At 41.1% G+C, this 14,672-nt stretch overlaps 1 protein-coding gene across 7 annotated transcripts in view; it reads right to left on the bottom strand.

Annotated features, from left to right (window-relative positions):
- Positions 1–14,672, bottom strand: part of DENND1A (DENN domain containing 1A) — a 498,150-nt gene that overhangs the window by 329,679 nt on the left and 153,799 nt on the right. For 6 of the 7 annotated variants that reach the window (XM_036107896.2, XM_078061742.1, XM_036107886.2 and 3 more), the window contains 2 exons: positions 14,262–14,311; positions 3,158–3,277 (listed from right to left, as the gene is read on the bottom strand). In XM_036107896.2, the coding sequence (XP_035963789.1) occupies positions 3,158–3,277; positions 14,262–14,311 (170 nt within the window). The remainder of the gene's footprint in view (positions 1–3,157; positions 3,278–14,261; positions 14,312–14,672) is intronic. The other variant, XM_078061741.1, reaches the window with a different exon arrangement.

Below are 14,672 nucleotides of genomic sequence, written 5' to 3' on the forward strand. Positions count from 1 at the left end.
TATAAAGGATGTCTAAGAACCTTTCATTGTGAAATGAAGTTTAAGTTTTCTAATACTGATGTCCTAGTCCTTTATGGACACAATGCCTGTCACTCAACAACTAGACCTCCCTGGTGAAATTCAAAGATACACCTCTTACAACTAACAGAAATACGTTTAGGAATATGAACCACATCTCTCTACAAATAACTGTATTTCACATTTTCTCTTGAACTAGTGTCCCACAAGGCCTGTCCTATCTCTCAGAGAACAGTGTCCTGTTCTTCCATTCAAATGGAATACATCTCCCTGTCTCTGAAAGCCACGCACACAATATCTTGGCTAAGCACTGCACTAAATGCTGGAGATACAAAGTTGTGTAAGACACAGTCTTTACCCTTAAAGAGTTAACTTCAGAGTAATAGGAGGAAGAGGTAAAAGGAAGCTCAAGGTTTATGAGTGTGTAACTGAAGTATGCAGAGCATGCTGGGTGCACCCAGAGGAGAGGATGATTACCTCTGCCTGGAGAACGCTGCTCTGGGTGGATGGATAAATGTGTGAAGGCAGAAAGGTCCAGTAACTTATATGGGCCAGGAAGCATAGGAGCCTGAGAGAGCAGTCAGAGAGGAAGTGATCCCAAGAAGCTAAATCCTGGAACAGGGGAGGCTGTGTCTGCACAGACACCAACACTGGAAGTTACGCCTCTCATGGGAAGAAATGGAAGCAAAAGTACAGGTGGCTTATGAGCGGACAAGTTGGAGTACTGGGCACACTGAGAACAGTGACTGGACCTCAAGGCACTGGTTAACTAATGGGAAAGCATCTGAAAAAAAAGCAAAGAGACCAAGCATCTCCAAAAGGCAAGGAGACCAACAGTGCTAAGAGAACCCAGACCCAAATCGCACCTGCGTTCTCCCGGCAGACCTCGCCAGTGAACATGCTGCCAACTAGTCACCCAAGGTTAAGAGCAGACCCTTCCATTCATATGCCAGTCTCAGTTCAGCAGTGTTCCCAAACCAAGCCACAGGGGAAGCCCTGTGTACCTTCCACATGCGCACAAGCTGGATGAGATAAAGGGAGTTCCCTCCCCCATCCATGTTGAATACCCATGAAACGCATGTCCCAGAATTCATCTGGACTCTATTTTTAACCACAGTCACTATCCTCTGGAGCTAGAATATCCACAGTAAGGAGACACTATGCCATGCGATTGTCCTATGCATTATATACAGCATTCTGCAGCATAATCATCCATCCCCCCAGTTAGTCTTAGGAACTCCTCAAGGGCAGGGACTAGCTAATAGTAGGCACTCAATTAAGGGCTGACAAACAAATGAATGAATTAACCCACCCATTTCTTCCCATAGTTCCAAGCTAGTATAACAGATAGAAAACATACCAATTGCTGCGTTTTTTCATTCTAAATGATAGCAGCATGAAGCCTAATCAACTAGCTTTTTGTAAGCATGACACCCATGACCCTACATATAGACACACAAAGTCAAATACTAGAATCAGAGGAGAGCAATTTTTAAATTTAACTTTTTAAAAAAACAGTTTTCCAGTCTCAGAAATTTGCTGAGTGAATGAGTGTGTCGGTTCAGAGTCCCACCCCACCCCCCAAACATGTACATCGCAGCTTTGAAAGAAACACTGTAAACCAAAATATTCTGAAACAAACAAACAAATGAACAAAAACCTTTCTGCAAAACTTCAAGAACTTGTCTTAAACCCTCATCTCCTCTAAATGACTATATAAATACGCAGTGCCCTGGCCAAGGCTGAAACAGAACATTAGGCAAAAACGGAAGAGAAAATTTTGTTTAAAAAGAGAGGAAAAAAAAAAAATCCCACACTTTTGAACCAAAAAGTAAATACTCATTTACAGCAGACTCTGCTACTCCAGGTGGGTAAGGCTTGGACCGGGCTACTGAGGCAAGCCTGAGACCAGCTTCACGCATTTAATCTCGAGCATCCGGGTTGTACCTCCTCCCTGTGGGCTCTCCAGCAGTTGCCCTCTAGAGCCCGAACTACAGATGTTAAGCTTGGTGAAGAAGAGAGCTGACTTTGCTGATTAATAATAACAATAATATTTGTGTAGAGAAATGCAAACGTAGTAGTCCAGACTGACAATTACTGAGCAAAGGCACTTCAAAAGTCAGCCCCTCTCTCTCCTACAGTATGAGTGTGTGTGTGTGTGTGTGTGTGTGTGTGTGTGTGTGTGTATGTTTGGGGGGCTGGGGTGGGAGGTCTCGCCATGGTGAGGAGAAGAAGAAAGTGCAAAAACTAATGTACCAGAGAACCACTCTTTCTGGAATTCATAGAGTCTGGCCTTTTATCCCTGGGCGCAAGCCCAAGACTGGGGACCCGGGTTTTGTCAGGGGCGCCTCCCCGCTGTCCTGCCCTGGGTTGCTCCACATGAGCAGAGAGAGACAGGAGGCAGGCCCCTCTGACACCTACTTAACCGAGGCAGATGGAGAGGAGAGTGTGTGGGATGCCTTTACTTCCCCCTGAGGAGGCGCCCAGCAGGAGCCCACAGAGCCAGCAGCTCCAAAATCGGATTTCCACACATCCCCCCACCCCAGAACACACCTTGCCCCTCTGGCAGGAGGAAACGGAGCATTAAGCAAGTGCGGCTCTGGTGTCTGAAGGGGCTTTAGAAGACCTAAAGAAAGAAGCCTTCTTCCAGGATTCTGTACTTTTTCCAAACCTCTAGAGAAGTAGCCAAGTTGGGAAGCAGTTCCTCCCTCACTGACCCAAAGAGGGCAAGGGTGTTACTTTGAGGAGGACACAATCAGTGTCTGCAAGACGTCCTGAGCTACAGACACATACTTTATTAATAATCTTACATACACAAAATGTCCAAGGGAAAGCCTAACAGGCCAGTTTCTGACAGCTCCAGATAACAGCAGGAGGAACTGAAGCCCTGCTGACTCCAGAGAAGCAATGATCCCTTTCCCACCCAAGGGATGGGATGCAAATAAATAAAGACAATTATCTGCAGAACTTAAAGTGCAAGAACAACACTGTGAAGTCCTTCTCCCCAAGTGCAGTGACTTCTGGGAAACAGATAGGAAAAACAAAAAGAACAGCTGGAAAATTTAATTGCAGGGGAACAACGCAAAGGCTGACACTGTTTCACAGAACTAGCCAATAGCCAATAGCCACTGTCCCTTACCTTAAGATACAGAAGCAGCTCTTCGCTCCTGAAGATAAGCGGCAGAACCCGAATCTCTGTTTGCTGTCAATGTCAGTGAGCACGAACGTGAAGTTCTGGCCAACTTGGCTAACTGTGAGGCTGCGGCAGAGACAGAACAAAGGGGGACAAATGAATGTGCACGAAGTTTCTTGATAAAGTATCTAATCATGACAAGTCATTGAACCTGTAACACTTCCTTTCTCAGTGGAACGCTTTATAAATGAACTCAAAATTTACACCCTTCAAGGGAACAGCCTGCGAGCTAGTACAACAAAAAAACAAAAAAAAACCCAGCAAGCAGCCCATTCTAGTGACCACCTCACTACCAAAGTAGCTACCAAACCTTCCACTTACTGAGTTCAGGCAGGTAGCCCTGTTAATCATCTCATCAAATCCTGAAAGGTGCATCCTATTAACCTCATTTTATAGATAGTGACCACCTCATCACCTCATTGGAGCTACCATGCCTTCCATTTATGGAGTTCAGGCAGGTATAGCCCTGTTAATCATCCCACCAAATACTGAAAGGAGGATTCTATTAACCTCATTTTATAGATGAGGAAATAGCCTAGAAGCAGCATTGCCTAAGGTGCCAGCCAGTGAGCGGCAAAGAGCTGTGTTTTAAACCCAGGTCTTTATGATGCCAAAGCCTACTCTGTCAGCTTGCTGTTAACGACGCTCCCCTGACCATTCCCCTGGCTGGCAAAACCAGTAATGGCAACAGAATTTAAGTGTCCCCTGTGTGCCAGGCATCAAGTTAGAAACTTGATATATAGCATCTCACTCATATCAACCCTGGAATTTAGACGCTGTTCCCATTTTACAGAAAAGGAAACAGAAGGACTGAACAGATAGGTAACTGAATCATGTTCACAGAGCTTCTAAGGGGAGTCGCTGAATTCAAGAGAGCAAGGTTAGCTGCTACTTTCCTACATTCCTGTATCTTTCAGAATTTTTGAGTTTATGAGGGACATATATTTTACAGACAAATACAATGCGAGGTGCTAAGAAATGGAAACAGGCTTTAAAGAAATAAAGGGGGGAAAAAAAGCTAAAAATTCCCACATCAACGCAAAATTCAGTACACCACACATAAAAGTGACAGAAAATAGGAAATACGTTTCAAACGATTAAAAAGCATATTGCTAATCAGATTAATCTAGAAACTCTTTTTTGCAGTTGCAAAATGTTTTAAAGACCACTTTCTAAAATCAGTTTACAAAAAAAAAAAAAATCACTTTACCACTTAGCTTGGATTCCTTTTTAAAACCTTAAATATTTCAAATCCTAATACATAAATTTATGCTAACATAATATTCTGGAATTTGACATTGAATTATTCAAAGGAACTCATTAACCTATATTGTATTTTACATGCATTGTATTTTACAAAATACACTCAAATTGACAAAATATTCAAATCAGTGCTCTCACCTATCATTTACTTTATAAGTTGCCAGCAGAAATGAAAATCATTCACCAGGCCTTTTCCAAAGGCAGGCTTATTGAGTCTTTGGCTAGGATATGAATTAGTTTTTCAAATACGGATAGCCTTCCTTTCTAAAACTCCTTTATACAAACCACATAAGCAAATGAAAATTAAGGAGACTTTCAAGGTATCCCAGCACAAAAAAGGTCAAAGGACCCTACCTGGTCATGTTTAAGGAAACAATTCCATCCCCTAGAGAGTGGTTAGAGAGTACAAGAAAATAATTCCGAAAGAAAAGAAAGTGTTCCACTCTCCTTTTTTTAACTAGGAAGGTGAGCGAAAACAAGGTGGCAATTTAAAAGCAGTGTGGTAATAAAACAGGTGTAAGTAATGCTATCCCTCCACCTTACACAAGCCAGAAGAAGGAACACATTTCTATAAAAGTTATAGAGCTGTCCAGGGGACACCAAACTCTACCTTCTTACGGCTGTTATGTTTTATCAATAAAGCTTGGATACTGTGTTACTATGGTGATTTAATACTATGTTTTAAAGGGGGATTATATGATTAATTTTAACAAGGTTGAGAACTGAAGATGTGTGAGAAACAGGATTCTAGCTCACATAATTAAAGTGATTGGGGAGAAAAGTGGGCCTCACTGTGGGAGGAGAAAAACTTGAATTATTAAAATATTAAAAGCAACAGGTCACGATGATGCTAAGTTACAAATAGGTCATGCTTTTATGAAATACTATTATGTGATCATACAAAATATGACTGTTCATTATTTTAACTCAGAGTGTGATTTCCCTTCTAGAATTTTTAAAATGAAACATCCTAGAAGGAAAGGGTATTGATAGGACTGAATGAAAACACCCAGGATCTCTAGGAAAAGGACACAGAATGAACACAACTCGTTTGTGAATTGAGTGTCATTAATTTCCCCATTATCTTTTCACTACCATTAAAAATGCTGAAAATGCTTTTAGCGACATCCTAGGCTCAAAGAAAGATTCATTACTCATTTACTTGGTTCATATCCCAACTCAATCACTTGCTAACTGGGCCTTCATTTAGCAAGTTACTTAACCTTTAAGCACCTCAGTCTCTTTACCTGGAGTAACAATGAGAAACTACCACCCAACCCAAAGGAGGTTTTGGGAATAAGTGAGATAAGCATTTACTATAAAGGTCAGTCCATAATAAAAACAATTAATAAAAGAGATGCAAGCTGTTAAGTTACCATCTAAAGGAAAACAAAAATTCATATTAAAATCAAGCATTTGCTCAGACTCTTCCCGACTAACTCATTTTTGTAATCCTTATGAGTAGAGAAAGGAAGTTTGCCTTTCTCTCTTCTCTGTTGCATCTTTTCAGTAAAGGACAGTCCTCCGGGTGACCAAGTAAGCTGCTCATACTCTCAGTAAAGTGAACATGATTCTTTTGGGCGGGGGTGGGGAATCACAGCTTAGGAGAGAGCACTTGTTATTCTCAGTTGATTCACCTTTTTAATTCCTAATAGGGTGAAGTACAAGCCATTTAAACAAACAAACAAACAAAGGAGGCCCCAAACCATCAAACTCTGAAATCTTTTCTCCTTGGACAATTTTCAATTAACTACAAGTCAGGCAAGGGCAGTCAGAGGTTAACTTGAAGGCGTCTGAACCTCCAAGGAATCTGTCATTCCCTCTCTGCTTGCTGCCGTGCTCTGGGACAGTGTTCACGCTTCCTCCACAAAAATGACTTTGGGGAAGGGTCTGCTTCGTTAAAGGCTACAGGCCTAATGCTTACCTCCAGTATGAGAATCCATAACTTTTTAACAGGAATCAGAGATTTCACGATGATTAAAACTGAGAGGAACTGCAGAAAACATCTCGCTTTAAGATGGGAAAACTGAGGCACAGGGATGTTTTTGGTTTTGTTTTTTTCAAAGTATCAGGACTAACACAAAATTCCAAGCCCAATTCCAGTTCAAAGTCCTCTCCATTCTACCAGGCTACACTAAACACAAGGAAACCCTTCCCTCACCTGCAGCTTGCAACTCTGTTAAAGGAACTCAAGTATGTGAGGAATCCAGATAACTGTCCTACCAAACACACCACTTCCCACTAAGCAAGAGAAACCAAATTTGCCCAGGAGACCAGGGCCAAGACCACCCTTAGCTGTGCTTCCAAGGCCTAGATGAATATGGAAAACAAGGGAGAAAAGCAACAAATATTCAAACCAGACTTTAACATTCATACTGACTTTTAAATGCCTGTGAGCCATTTAAGGCTCCTCCGGCAGCATTTTGCTTAATCTCGAAGTTACTTACAGATTGAGTGTATAAATTGCATGAAGCATGTCAACAGTGTGATTCCAATCTTCCAGTGAGAGATGGGATTATCCATATTAGCCTTTTAGTTGAGTTGTCCACCTTGTAAACTGAGCAACTACTACACTGGGCACAACAAGTACTGGCCAGCCATCTTGCTACGGAGATGTCCCGCTCGTGGGAGAGGAGTAATAAACACGTGTACCACACAGCATACAGCTGCATGTACCAGTGTTCTATGAAACCAAAGCAAGAACAAAGATAGAAGCAAATGGAAGAGAAGGCAAGGCCCTACTCAGATAACAAGGTTCGAGACAGCTTTTCAAAGGTGACAGTGATTCTCACCCTGAAGGATGAGGTGGAGTAACCCCTTCAGAAGCAGGGCCTGGGTGTTTCAGGCAGAGGAAAGGGCTAGGGAAAGAGTCTCAGGCTGGAAAGAGCTAGGCATGTTCAAGGAACTCAATGGACACCAGTGCAGTTAACATACAGGAGCTAAAGGGAAAGTGGCATGATACGAAGTTGCTAGATAAAGCACAGAAAGCCTCACAGGTCATGGCAAAGATTTAGGATTTTTTTTGTAAAGGTGATGGAAAGCCACTGAATGGTTTTCATCAAGAGAAAAACAGTCTAGTGTACAAGGGTAAATGTTATGTGGAGAACAGTTTGGAAGAAGTACATGCAAAGAAAGTAATCAGGAAGCTAGTGTACGAGTCCAGGTGAGACTGGATGGAGGCCTAACTCATGAAGAGAGAGTGAAAATGGATCTGGGTGGACAGTTCCAAGTTATAGCTAGCTGGTGTAAATGACAGGCTTGCAGATGTACTGAGAGTAAAAAGACAGCAAATTACCATTTTATGATAGAAAAGACAAGTTTGGGGGGAGATCTAAGAGTTCCATTCAGGATATGTTAAGTCTGAGAAACCTTAAAATAGGAATGTCAAGTACATGTTGAACATACTACTTAGGAAATCAGAGGAAAAAGTTTGGGCTGGAGCTATAAATTGAAGTCATCTACACACAGACGTATTTAATGCCACGGTAAAGAACAAGATCACTTACGGAGAGCATTCAGAGAAACAAAAGAGGATCCAGGACGAGGTTACAGAAGCACCAATTTAGAGAATGCAGGGAGAAAAGACCATCAAAGGAAAAATGGAGAACAAGCAGGAGGGACTGGTCAACTGTACCCATGAATCATGATGAGAGAGAAAAAATGTTTAGTGAACTGAGCAGTATCGAGGTTGCAGATAACCTTGATTAAGAAAAGCTCTAGTTGAATGACAGAAGCAGAAGACAGACTGGAGAGGGCTGTGGGATAAACTGAAGTGTGCAGCTAACTCTTCCAAGAAGAGACAATGAGGCAGTCCTTGAATGGGAATGACGAGGAGAGGTAGTGTTCAGGCTGCTGGAGATGATTCAACAGAGGCAGAGATTCATGATGCAGGAGAGAGAAGAAACAGGTCTTTAGATTCGAATCCCAGATCCGCTACACATTAGCTCTGTGAGCACAAGCAAGTTACTGTGCCTCTCTGAGCCTCACCTACAAAATGAAAATAATACTTTGCAGAGTGGTTTTGAGAATTATAAATAATGTATACAAAGTAGCATATAATGGATACAAGGTGAAAATTACTGTTTTGAAATTATAAAATTCGAGAGATGGAACTCGAACATTCTGTCATCCTCAATTTAGTATAGCTTACTAACAATTACCTGTTGAGCACTAGTGCAGGGCACCCCTAAGAGCTGCTTTTCCTTTCCATCTGTGCATACAGGACATCAGGGAGGAATCAAGTTTTATCAAACTACCACATCTCAACCTTAAGTTACATGAGCCTCAAAGCTTCCTTCCATAAACCTTTCATCTGCCTAGGACTCAAGTTTCTCACATTCCAAGCTCAAAGATCCAAGTGGCAAGAATGACATTGACCCAAAATGTCTGGGGACCAAGAATAGGTCACACACTGCCAGATACAGGGCAATGCCTATCTACTCAAGAAACTCACCAGAGAATTCTGAGAGATCTCTTCACTCCCTCATCTACATGAGCCTGACAAAGAGAAAATGAATCCTAACTAGGAAACCAAAAGTAGCAAAACCAGAAGGAACAGGAGAGATCGAATCCAATCCCCTCATTTTGCCCATGAAGAAACCAAGGCCCTTAGGGGAGACATCACTTGCCTCACAGCAAGGAGCAAGTCAATGGCAGAACAAAAACAAAGATCTGGTCCTCCAGGTTGCTACTCCCAATGTTCTCTCCACCAAGGCCTAAGTGCTTCATTGTTATCAAATGCTGTAGAAAATGATCACGGGGTGCAGCTTAACTCATGGGACCAAACCAAAGGACTAAACCAAGGATGAAACACAAGGGATCAAAGTGGGCCAAAGGAATTCAGTTTTGCAAAGCAGAGCAGGATGAACGTGTAGACGTGGAACAAGAGCAAAGGTCTGGGCAGATAACAGACAAGCACACTAATCACGCACATGAGTTTCATTTTCTGCGTAGGTTTCTTCTTCAGTTATCAGAATTTGCTACTTACATAGATTTCTTCTTCAGTTATCAGAATTTGCTACTTTTCTACAATAAATATACATTGCTTTTGAAAGAAATTTTGAGAGTTGCCTGGGTGGCTCAGTCGGTTAAGCATCTGCCTTCAGCTCAGGTCATGATCTCAGGGTCCTGGAATCAAGCCCGCATCTGGCTCCCTGCTCAGCGGGGAGCCTGTTTCTCTCTCTCCCTCTGCTCCGCACCCCAACTCGTGCATGCTCTCGCTCTCTCTCAAATAAATAAGATCTTTTTTAAAAAGAGAAATTTTGGAAGTTTTTTTGGTTACTTTAGTTATGGTCTAGTGGATCTAATGGAGGCGGTATGACCAAGTAGAAAAAGCAAGGTGGAACTGGAAGTCAGATTAATGGGGGCTCCAAAAGCAGCTCTACCACTTACTAGGAGTGGGGCCTTGGGCAAGTTACTGAACCCCTCTGAGTCCGTTTCCCCGTATATGGCATTACGGTAGTGGTAAGTTGCGAATGTGTAAATTTTTAGAGCGGGAGGAGAACACAGCACAGCGCCTGGCACATAACGGACAAAATAAAACGGTAAATGGCGTGTGAATCACATCTGCATCTGTGGTTACATCCTAAATCACTGAACTACCCCTTCCTTTGACCCTTAAAAGATTATGTCATTTCATTTTGTGCTCATGTCATTTGTGCGTACTGGGATACCGGATGATTTACAGAGCAACTAAATGATAGCCGACTCACTGGGTTCCGAAAGAGGATAAGCACAAAGCTGGGGAGGAAGAGCTTTTCCATTCTCCAGTGAGTCTCGAGTGCTCTGGCGGAAGCAGGCTGCCAGCTACCACGTGCAAGCGAGTAGCACCACGGTACAAAATGGGATACAAATCCTTTTTCTTTTCTTTTTTTTTTTTAAGAAACAGCTTTCATCAATAAGGATAAGTTTTTGAGAGTGATAAACAGGGATCTCTCAGCACTGTCATTTCAAGACTCCTCTCCACCAAGAGCTTCAAGGACAACGTAAGGTAGAAATAACTCTGCACTATAGGGACACCTGGGCGGCTCAGTGGGTTAAGCATCTGCCTTCGGCTCAGGTCATGATCTCGGGGTCCTGGGATCGAGTCCAGCATCAGGCTCCTTGCTCATCGGGGAGCCTGTTTCCCCCTCTGCCTGCCACTCCCCCTGCTTGTGCGTGTGCGTGCGCTCTCTCTCTCTCTCTCTGACAAATAAATCAGGAAGGAAGGGAGGGAGGGAGGAAGGAAGGGAGGGAGGGAGGAAGGATTGATTGATTCTGCACTGGGAATAAGGGTATGTGTTTCTTTCCCAGCTCTGTTATTACTTAGTTGTGACCATAAGCAAATCATTTCACCTCTACAAATCTTGGTTTCCCTTCTGTAAAATGGGACATTTGAACCAGATGAATTTCGTCTTATTTGCACACATTTTCAAGGCCTCCTGTAGCCAGAGCCCAAGCTATCACGGTACATGTCACCCTCTCCCCAGCAGGCTCCATCTGCTTGGGCTGAACAATCTCTAGGCTCACTCATGGTTTCTCCTCTGCTTTGCTCTTCAGCACATATGGGGTGTTAGGCTCTCCCTTCCACTTACCCGCTTCTTATGGTCCTTGCAGACTCAACACAAGTCTCCCCCACTGTGAAAGTTTTCTCTGACCATCGCAGTCTTCCCTAACCTCACTGTCCTTTTGGAGAGATACTGTTTAACGTGTACTTATAATACCTCCTGAACTAGACTGAGAAACACATGGAGGACAGAACTCCAAGTCTAATACCATTTCCATAACACCCAACATAATGCTACACATTTGGAACCTTCCTTTGCTCTTTTGTAAAAGAGCTACCACCATCATCTATCTTTTAGAGTTGTAGGGAAAAACAAATGAAGTACTAATGTGAAAATGGCCAGCACACTGACTAGAATCAATTAGGAACTCAAATATAAATTTCCTTCTTTCTGCTCTATTTGGTGACTCATCTTCCCACAAGATGTTCTACAGAAAAATGTATTCATTCATTTGGGGGATGGACATCTACGTTGTGCTAGCAACCTAAGGGGATCTAGGGCAAATTCTAATTTCTCTGCAGCTTAGATTTTTTTCAAATGAAGATAACAGCACCTGGTCTCATCTCTTAGGATAGGAGGATAAAATGAGGTGATACATGAGAAAGCACTTTCTTTTGAAGAGCTACTGGCATTATTATGTTTCGTAAGTCCTAGTTTCAGAAAGAAAAATCTTAAAACAACAAAAGAGACAGTAAGATGTCAATGTTAACGGGTGATTTGATGATGTCTGTGAAAATCCCACTCTTGATATAGACTAGAAATGTCAGAAAGTTGTACATACTGTTCCTTGGGGTAGAAAAGCACAGATACTGAAAAGATTAGGAAGCTTTCTTTTTTGAACGTAATCACCTAGGGCATTACTCATCTCCCATGCTGACATATTTTTTAAGGCAAACAATATCAAAAATACATCTGGGGGGCTCTGTGGGCCTCAGACTCTGGGCATAGCCATTTGACCGTGCTAACTGCAAAGTAATAAAAAAAAAATAGTAACATTAAAACCTTTGTGTTTATTGTAAGTAAACTCCATTATTATTATCTCTTCTACATGCAACTCTGCAAAGGTTAGAAGTAGGGAAGAGAAGAGAAAAAATATAGTCCTCAAAGTGGAGTTTGGTGTTTTTTTTGGTATCAATAAAAGTTACCGACACCTATAGGGTGGGAATATAATGAAATGTAAGAAAGAACCACTGTACAAGGCAAGGATTAAAATAGATCCATAAAGGGACATCTCTGTCCCAAATCGTTTCGTGAAAAAATATGAGAAACATGATTAGGGGAGGGTGATCTAGAGAGAAGTGTTTTTAGAAGAAAAATATTCTTCTAACAACAAAAATGCATCAGGCCACTGGTGACAAAAAAGATTTTAGAATTATTTAGGGACTCTGCTTTTTTTCCATTTAAGAATGTAATCACCTAGACAGGTAAGTAGAGCAGTGTGGTTGGTGTGAGAGGAAGAGAGGGGTGTGTGTGTGTTGGGGTGGATTTAATCTCATTGTGCATTTCTTTCAATATTAGTTTACAAAGTTAATTAAGGAATACCTATCCAAAACAGATCACCACTCTTACAAGAAGTCATGTAAAAATGTATTTTTGTTTTTCTTTGTTAGATACCTAACCACATTTTAAAAAACATTTCAGCTTTATTAATTTATATAAATATGCCCTTGCCATAATTTGTAATACATTTTATAAGTGACTGGAGGAAATTTCATGCATCGCTAATTCATACATATAAATGTGAAGTTTGCATTAAACGTCTCTACACAAAACCCTACTTCCTTGCTATTTTTAGAAGGAACAGGATAAAGAAGAGACAAGAGGACTCTCATTACAAAGACTGACCCTCTTAAAATTAAGGCTATTCTGTTTTGAGCATCAACCCGTTAACTACTAAAACAACCCTGGTACCAGGATTTAAAAAGGCGCAAGTCTGGAAATACTACAATGGCTGATTGGCTTAAAAATAACATGTTAGAACCAGGGAAAACAGAGATTATAAGTGGTTGGCAACATTCCAGTGCTGCTTTTTAGTACTCTTTTTGCTTTTTAGTACTCTTTTAAACTCCTTTGGCTACCAATTCTCATCTCACACCATTTTTAGGTTTCTGCCAAACAAAGCAGGACACCGCTCCTACAAAAGTGTAGAAAAGACCAAGCAGCACACTACCACGTGCACTCAAAACCACTAAAATCCTTTAGGCCTGCCAGGTTTGGGTACACTAAAATACAAGATAGACTGTTCCTGAAGATGGGCCATTTTACAGCTTTCTTAGAACATATTATGGCAGTTATTACTTATGATATATTCTAAAAACTGTCACTAAGAGTGGACTTTTTAAGACATAACGTAGGCACAGTGCATAGTTCAATTCTCTAAGAGAAAATTAAAAAGAGTAAACAATCAAGTGGACAAATGACTGCAAAAATAATGCTTAAAATGTAATGAAACACACAGTAGACATTTCTTGAAAATAAGATTAAGAGGACTGTTTTGACATTTTATTAGTATTGTTAGTTTTTATATAGTTTAAAAAGGGAAAAAAAGCTCTTCCAAAATTGTTACCATTAACCAGTGTTTGTTTGTTTGTTTGTTTTAATCCGCCAGACTATTTTAACTATCTTGGAGTTCTTATATGGATACCTTTCCAAGAGCTTACCATAATGCAAAATCTAAGGAAATTTCAGATGATTTTATATTTTTGTATAGAACCTATAGAAAATGCTTAGTTCCCCAGAGATACCATTCTTAGACACCTAAAATGCAAGACACTATTAAGCAACATGTCTTTTAAATAGCTGAACACCTTTAAACAAGATAGGCCTGTGGTAATTTAAATTTTACGTTGAATCAAAGAAAAACGAAGTCCATATAATACTCATAAGGCCATGGAATAATGCAACGTTACTTAAATATGTTCATACTTAAATAAAAATGAAATAGCATTGGAATAAATACCAACCATTCTTAATCACGGTTCAAGTCTGATAACCAAAATCAAAAATTTAATGTCATGCGAAATACACCTCAAAGACCAACCAATGCAAAGCTCCAAGCTTTAAACTTTTTGATAGTGTCAATAAAATCCCCAGGAAAGGAGAATACTGCAACTCCCCTTCAAACATAGACGTTTTAAATCTTGGTTAAACAGACGGAATGTTAAGAATGGTATGGTTTTTATTTTCCATAGCAGGTTTATTGACACTTTTTTTTCTAGTAAAGTTTGAAAATCTGACACTACCTGTCCACATAGAAGGGGAAACAAAACTTGGTCAAAGTCTGTAGAACTTCCTGTGGAGAGAAAGAGAGATAATTTATACATCTAATGGGACCAATAAATCTAGCATTAAGCACGGCACACAGTCTAGCAACTTTACCCTAAAGAAAGAGGAGACAGATGAAGAAATATGGGCTTTATCAATTACATGGGAGGAGTACAGGCAGTCAATCATGAGAAATAATAAACATGATCAAACTTCATTAAAAATGAAAAATTAATCAAGAATCACACATGGGCAAGCAGCAGGGGCCGTGCAGGAAAGCTCTGAAGGGAGGGAGGCGGTTGGGTTGCTGAGTGTTAACACCCCTCCAGGGACCATCTCCAGCCTGACCATATGGATCAGAGTGAATAACACTGAGCCACATGGGTTTG

Source organism: Halichoerus grypus, chromosome 14 (genome assembly GCF_964656455.1).
Source record: "Halichoerus grypus chromosome 14, mHalGry1.hap1.1, whole genome shotgun sequence".
Taxonomy (NCBI): domain Eukaryota; kingdom Metazoa; phylum Chordata; class Mammalia; order Carnivora; family Phocidae; genus Halichoerus; species Halichoerus grypus.